General features: G+C 55.8%; 1 protein-coding gene across 1 annotated transcript; it reads right to left on the bottom strand.

Annotated features, from left to right (window-relative positions):
• Positions 1-3,192: 3,192 nt before the first annotated feature.
• Gjd3 (gap junction protein delta 3) lies at positions 3,193-5,803 on the bottom strand. The gene is made up of 2 exons (XM_040749658.1): positions 5,639-5,803; positions 3,193-5,013 (listed from the first exon to the last, which is right to left on the bottom strand). The coding sequence occupies exon 2, from the start codon at positions 5,007-5,009 to the stop codon at positions 4,179-4,181; it is 831 nt and encodes a 276-aa protein (XP_040605592.1). The 5' UTR covers positions 5,010-5,013; positions 5,639-5,803; the 3' UTR covers positions 3,193-4,178.
• Between the last annotated feature and the right edge of the window lie 1,593 nt (positions 5,804-7,396).

A 7,396-nucleotide genomic window follows, 5' to 3' on the forward strand; every position in this document is an offset into this window, starting at 1 on the left:
TGTCTGTAGCTCTCCTCACAGAGCTCCACCTGCCGTGCTGTCCAAGTTTTGGAACTAAAGGTGTGCAATGCCATATCTAGCCCTTAAAAAAAATTTAAAGACATGGTCTCTTCATGTAACCTAGGTCTAGCAGTGACATTTTGGGTGGGATGATTTTTTTTCTGTGGGAGTTTGTCCTGAGCACTCACAATGGTTAGCAGCTATATTCTATGTTGGTCTTGCTGTATAGCTCAGGCTAGCGTGGAATTTGAGAACCTCCTGTATCAGCCTCTCAGATTCTGAGGTTACGGCTGTGTGCCTCCGCGAACAACTCACTGTAGGGTGACCTTTCCCGTCTTCCTGCCTCCACCCCGCAAGCGCTAGGATTACAGCCATTCCACACCATGCCTGGGCTTTCTGCTCGCTTCCCAAGGGCTCCACCAAATGTCCCCTACTGACCAGCTCCTTCACGGCCTATCTTCCACAAGCAGAGGGACTCAGGATGACAATGAGCCAAGTCAGAGGTGTGTCACCAGTGAGTCTTCACGGGGGAGCGCTCCCCCCCCCCCGGGAACTAGGTGGGGCATGGGGGTAGTTAGGGTGCTTCATGATCAGAATTTATCAACAGCTCGTGTCTGGTTTGAGAGGGAATATGGAGAGGGTGGGGCTTCAGAGGCCTGGGCAGGGGTAGCAGGAGCAGGATTCAACCCTGAAGGGGCATTTAAGATGACAAGAAGTGTTCAGACGGAGCCAGCAGGGCCTGAGGAGGCTGTGGGGGAGCCTAGGCACAGCTGACCCTGCACACCTTCTGCAGGGGAGAAGGCAGCCACAGGCGGTGGATGCTCACGGGTAGTGAGGTGCGTGGGTGACTGAGGACTTGTAGAACTGAAGTTGAGCAGGGGGGGGGGCAGCAGCTGGCACAGGAGGGCGGGGCCCGTCATGGAGCCGAACAGCTGAGGAAGGCAGAACTGTTGCTAGGTTTTGGTTACCCGCCACAGCCATCGCTCACTCAACTCCAGCCACACTAGTCTCTTGGTGGCCTCAGCACTTGCCACCTGTGTGCTTTTCTTGGAAACAGCTTCATACTGGCCCCTGAAACGTCACCTCATCAGGGACATCACACATCACACTCCTCTGATCTTTTTTTTTTTTTTTTTGATGTCTTCCCCACCACAGTGCAAGCTCTGAGAGCACAGAGGTTGTCCACCTGCAGCCCAACATCTGGGTCGGTGCTGTGGCCCAACATCTGGGTCGGTGCTGTGGCCCAACATCTGGGTCGGTGTTGCACGTGGCAGTCACTGAGCCCTGCGTACTGAACCGGCTGGATTGAACTGGCATGGACTTTATGTGGAAAAGTACACACAGGATTTGAGTGAGCAGCTGGGCGGTGGCGGCGCACGCCTTTAATCCTAGTACTCGGGAGGCAGAGGCAGGCGGGTCTCTGTGAGTTCCAGACCAGAGTCGTCTACAAGAGCTAGTTCCAGGACAGCCTCCAAAGTCACTGGAAAACCCTGTCTCGGAAAAACAAAACACACACTTACACAAACACAAAGATTTGAGTGAGCAAAAGAATGGGAAATACTTCTATAATACTTCTGAATATTGGCCATGTGCTGAAACAAACTGTTGAGGAAAAAGCAGTTAAAGAAAACACCACTTACATCAATCTGGCTGTTTCACTTTTTTAATGTGGCCAAAGGAAAATTTGAAATTACATTGTAAATTGGACGTAGCGGCACAAGCCTTCAATCCCAGCACTCAGGAAACAGAAGCAGGCAGATCTGAGTGATTTAGAGGCAGCCTGGTCTACATAGTGAGTCCCAGGCTATGTTGAGAGACCCTGTCTCAAAAACCTAAAACCAAACAAAAACATTACAATATCTCTCACATATAAGCGTATTGGATGGTGCTGGACTTGAACCAGTATTGAGTGACGTTATCTTTGGAAAACAGCTGGTCATCCACATCTGTGCTTGTGTGGAGGGGTCCAGGCTGTAGCCAGACATATCCACTGGGATCCTAGACATGAGCGTTGTTATAGTGTGGACCCTGATAATTTATTTTCTCTCCCAAAATACCTACTATATGTCATGCCCAGGAGACAGTGCTGGGACATGGAGTGCCTGACTCCAGCTCAAGTCTTCTTCAAGTGGGACCAAAGGCAAAATCAGGCAGTTGTGGGGGCGGGGCTTCAGAAAGTGAGTTTGCATCGGACAGCATGCCTAAAACTAGCATCAGAAATGGGCTTGGTAGTCAGGTGTCACCTTTAATCCCAGCACTCGGGAGGCAGAGGCAGGCAGATCTCTGTGAGTTCAAGGCCAGCCTGGTCTACAGAGCGAGTTCCAGGACAGGCTCCAAAGCAACACAGAGAAACCCTGTCTCGAAGAAAAAAAAAAAAAAAAAAAAGAAGTGGGCTTGGTGCTTGTTAGGGATAGAGACTTCAACCTGGTGTGCCAAATGGCAAGATGGCCATGGAGGCCTAACCAAGGGGGCCCAGGGTGCAGGAAGCCTGGGGACAGGGTCCCCCAAGGACTTAGGCTAGGTGGGAAGCCCTCAGGAGGAAGAGGGGTACATGGAGGACAGAGGGGGCAATGTGGGGTGTTGCGGCTGAATGCAGGGCCTGGGCAACAGATCTGAAGGAGCCTGAGGTGCCGGGGAGAGCAACCCTGCTCTGTCAGGATTCATCACTTAGTCCTAGTGTTTTCCGGGTGGCCACACAGGCAATGAAGGAGGGGGCAACAGACAGAAAGGGTGAAGTAGCCATGTGCAACTCTTTTCAGAAGAAAGGCTACTAGCAAGGGGATGGGGATCCAGGTACATCTCTGTCTTAGGGCAGCTTTCCCTATGGACAGAAAGGCCTCAGCCATGTTTACAGACTACAGAACAATGGTGGCTGGGAAGAGAGAAGATGTAAGCCAAAAAAACCACGCTACTGCCTGGTTTTGTTTGTTTGTTTTTGTTTTTTGTTTCTTTGAGACAGGGTTTCTTTGTAGCTTTTGGAGTTTGTCCTCGAAATCACTCTATAGACCAGTCTGGCCTTGAACTCAGAAATCCACCTGCCTAGCAGGGCGGTGGTGGCGCACGCCTTTAATCCCAGCACTCAGGAGGCAGAGGCAGGCGAATCTCTGTGAGTTCGAGGCCAGGCTGGACCAACAGCCTCCAAAACAATACAGAGAAACCCTGTCTCGTAAAACCAAAAAAAAAAAAAAAAAAAAAAAAAAAAGAAAGAAATCCACCTGCCTCTCGAGTGCTGGGATTAAAGCATGTGCCACCACCGTCCTGCCTCACCACGGCCTGTTCTATCTTCCAGCCCACTCCCAGTTTGCCTCACTGTGGAGCTTGGCTGTCTGGGTGCACAGCATTGACAGTATCACAAACCTATAGGATGACCCTTGTACAGGACTCTCCTCCCCCTCCGTTCCTGGGGGAGGGGCACTGCTCCCTCACAGGTGGCTGGGTTATGCCAGCAGGGAGGAAGGCATTATGGCCACCACTGGCATTGGGTTCTGGTAGTGAATGACAGTGTTAGTTGATGCACACACAGATTGTGTGTGTATAGGTGTGTACACAAAGCTTACACAGGATGCATGCATACATGCTTGCACACAGAGCCCACAGCAACATCCATGTGCATGGGTGTGCACACATGCATGAATACAGGTCTGTACCTCCTGTTACTTGGGAGGTGCATACTAGTGCGCACCCTCAGCAGGTGTACACACACATGCATGCACACACACAGTCCACAGAGGTTTAATGTGCACGAACAACCAACCCATCTGGGAGTGCACGTATGTGTGCACAGAGAGCCCACAGAGAAGTACACTTCTCTGACCAAGCAAGGAGCCTGGGAACACTGCCATCACTGCTGATTTCGCCCCCGGTAAAACAATCAGGTCACCCAGTGCCCTTGGCCTGTCTGCTTCCTCTCAAGGCCCCTGGCGTCCTCCCTTTCCGCAGGGATCACATCACGAAACAGGCTCCCTGATTCAAAGCAGCCCCCAGCATGCTGCTGCAAACAGCACTAAGAAGTGCGACGCCACCCCGCCCCGAACCCCGGTGGTTCCCCATCTTCTGCTGGGGGGGGTCCTTCTGCTCATCCTCAGCTCAGGCAGGGTCCTACGCCGTCTTTAGGAAGCCACTTCTCGCTTCTGCCTCCAAGGACCCCGGTGCTGAAGGTTGGGCCTCGGACCTCGCCGCTAGATGGCCAGGTCCTGACGCACGGTGGCCAGCGACGCCTTGCTGTGGCCGCTGCCGCCCTCGCTGTCGCCGGCCGGTGCGCGGTGCGCGTAGGCGGGCGGACCGAAGGGATCGGGATCCGCTCGCCGCGAAGGCAGAGCGGCCGGTGGTGGCGGCGGCGGGAGCAGCTTTGCGCGCTGGCGACCCTTCCAGAGCAGGTGACCCAGCTCGGCCACGCTGAGCAGCGCCGAGAGCAGCCCGACGGCGAAGTAGAAGACCACGAAGACCGTCTTCTCGGTGGGCCGGCTCACGAAGCAGTCGACGGTGTGCGGGCAAGGCGGGCCGGCGCACGCGTAGTGCGGGGCCACGCTGAAGCCGTAGAGCAGCGTCTGGCCACCCAGGAAGGCCAGCTCGGCGAGCAGGCGCAGAGCCACGCTCAGCAGGTAGCAGCGACGCGCGCGGCGGGCACGCAGGGAGCACGGGGCGCAAGGGGCCTCGGGACGCCCGCGCGTGCACGGCGTGACCGGCTGCGCGCCACCCGCCTCCTTGCTGGCCTGGTGCATGGAATAGATGACGAACAGCACCGGCGGCGCCGACAGCAGCAGGATGTGGAAGAGCCAGAAGCGGTAGTGGGACACCGGGAAGGCGCGGTCGTAGCAGGTTTGGCGACAGCCGGGCTGCAGCGTGTTACACACGAACTCCTCCTGCTCGTCCTCGAACACGGCACCTCCCACCGTGGCCAGCACCAGGATGCGGAAGATCAGCATGATCACCAGCCAGAGGCGACCCACGAGCGGCGACTGCAGCTGCACCGCGTCCAGCAGGGAGCCTAGGAACGCCCACTCTCCCATGACGCTGGGGACAAGGGAGAGGGGTAGTCAGAGGCTGGGATGAACTGGACCCCCGCCCTCCACGCCCACCACAGTCGCTAACCTTGGAGGGGACCAGGGGGTCAGAGGTTTTGTGGGGTTCAATGCGTTAATGTCTGAGTGCGATGTAGTAGGTGAGTCCATCCTCAGCTATGGAATCCCTTCTTCTGGGCCTAGGGGGTGCTGAGGAGGAATCCCTCCCCACCTCCGCCCGGGCCTGCTTGGCTAGACCCTGGGATCTCTCAGATTCTAGGCTCTTCTGCAGGGCCAGCCCTTGCCTGCCTCTGCGCAAGGATGATTTCTAGAGAGCGGCTGCTGGAGTCCTGGTTCCATTTGAGACTCTGGGGAGCAAGGGGAGGGCCAGGCCGGGGGAGCCCCCTCTGGTCCTGTGTCCTTTCTTCCTCACGGTGGAGAACTCCTTTGGAGGCTGACACAGAAGCCTGTTATCTTAGGAATCTCTCGCCCTTGGCCCCCCTTTCCTACCTCGGGCCAAGGGGAACGGGAACAGCCCCCTCGAACTGTTGTCAGGTCCCCTCTGAGCCTCCCCTGACACACAGAACACAAGTCCCCGTAGACCCTTGGTGGCCTCTAGGTCCTCCGACCCCACTTACCCCAGGGCCTGTGCTTAGAGCTGAGCGCAGGAGCTTGGGAGACAGCTGGGACCTGTTCCTCTTGGTCCCTCTTTCATTTTCCTTTTCGGATTTGGCTGGGATGGATGACAGGACAGGATGGCTGAGAGGGGCTAGCTCTCCCCCTTCTCTTAAAGGGACAGGGTGACCTGCTGCCTGGCTCCACCCTGGGAACAGACCCAGGGCCACACCCATTGCTGGGGCCTTCCATCCTTCATACCCCCCACGCCCGTCCTGTACCCATGGGATGGTCCATCTAGTAGTGATGGACTGAGGCTAACCAGAGCCACGTCTTTTTTTGAGGGAGCCAGAGGCATCTTGGGAACCCCCCTACAGACTCCCCAAACTAAGGTCTAGGTCCACACAACCGACGGACCCCTTTTGAAGGCGGGCTTGTGAGGCAGAGAGAGATAACACGTGTTTTAGCAAACATCTATGGTTCTTGGCTCTGGCTCTACCACACTGAACCTTGTGTGAGCCATCTAGGTTGTTTGGGTCAGGATCTCTTGGTCTGTCATCTGAGCCAGCTAAGCTCCAAGATCCGTCTTACTTTGTTCTGAGACAGAGTCTCACTGTGTAGTTCAAGCTGGCCGGGACCCTACTGCGTAGGCCAGGCTGCCCTGGAAGTGTTGATCCTCCTGCCTCAGCTTCCTAAGTGCCAGGGCATTAGTTATGAACCACCATGCCCAGCTTTTTCAGGTCTCAACTACGTTACAGAAACCTAAACCCCGAGCCTAGAAGAACTCCATCTGGACAGCATGAAGGTGTGGAGATGGCTGGGTTCCATGGTTAAACAAGAGCTCTGGTCTCTCCTTTGCAGCAATTTCTAGATTTCCTGGGGGGAGTGTGGCTCTTTGTAAGGTCAGCAGCAGTTAGAACTTCACCAAGGGTTCTCCACTGAGTGTCTTCAAACATCTAGTGCGGGGTGTGCTGTCCCTCAGGAGGAGGCTGAGGAAGACCCCCAGTCAATCACAAAGGCCTGCACGAGTTTCTGTCTGCTAACCCGGGGTTCCCCAATGGGAGGTGTGTTCTCTCGCCATTGCTTAGCCAGGGGTCTAGCCCAGCCTGGAAAAACTTTTGGTGAACTCCAGCACGGGTGTGACCTTCGACATTTCCACCCTCCGGCAGGGTCCCTTAAAAACAGGCCTGGGTGTGGGGGTGCTACCCTGGCTAAAATCCAAGAAAATAGCACATGCTGGGACCCCGCCTTCTGAAAACAGGATGTGAGGTGGGGTGCCGTTGACCTCTGTCACTTGCTTCTGTCCTCAGCCATGGAGGCTCAGGGTCACCTCTCATCTCTCCTAACTGTCCCGGAATGGTCCCAGCCCAGCCCTGTTGCTCCTGTTACATCAGCCTGGAAAAAGCCCACCAGACCCAACCCCACCCCGTTCTGTGCCCACAGGGAGTGGGAAAGTGCCAGAGTGGTGGCTAGGGTGGAGAGCCCATGCTCGCCCTGCCCTGTCCCCCAGCTCCTGATGTCATAGGAGCCTCTACAATCTCCAGGACCCACTCCCCTGCCCAGATAGCACTGCCCAGCCTGGGAGGTGTTGCTGATGATACCCAGAGCCCGTGGCACTGGCCCTTCTTGGCCCTGCTTGAAGAAGGACTGCACTGGGAAGCTCTGTGTCCCAGACACCTCAGTCTGGCTATCGGGCTGTGGAGCCAGAGCCCTGCATCAGTCACACGTGGTCATTTGCAGGCGTTTGTACTCGTCTGTACCTAGTAAGTTCACTGCAGAGC

The sequence above is a fragment of the Mesocricetus auratus genome, unplaced genomic scaffold (assembly GCF_017639785.1).
Source record: "Mesocricetus auratus isolate SY011 unplaced genomic scaffold, BCM_Maur_2.0 Super-Scaffold_100007, whole genome shotgun sequence".
NCBI classification, from domain to species: Eukaryota; Metazoa; Chordata; class Mammalia; order Rodentia; family Cricetidae; genus Mesocricetus; species Mesocricetus auratus.

Bases quoted from the DNA above. Each gene is read 5' to 3' on its own strand.
- Gjd3 (XM_040749658.1), bottom strand. From the start codon at position 5,009: ATGGGAGAGTGGGCGTTCCTAGGCTCCCTGCTGGACGCGGTGCAGCTG.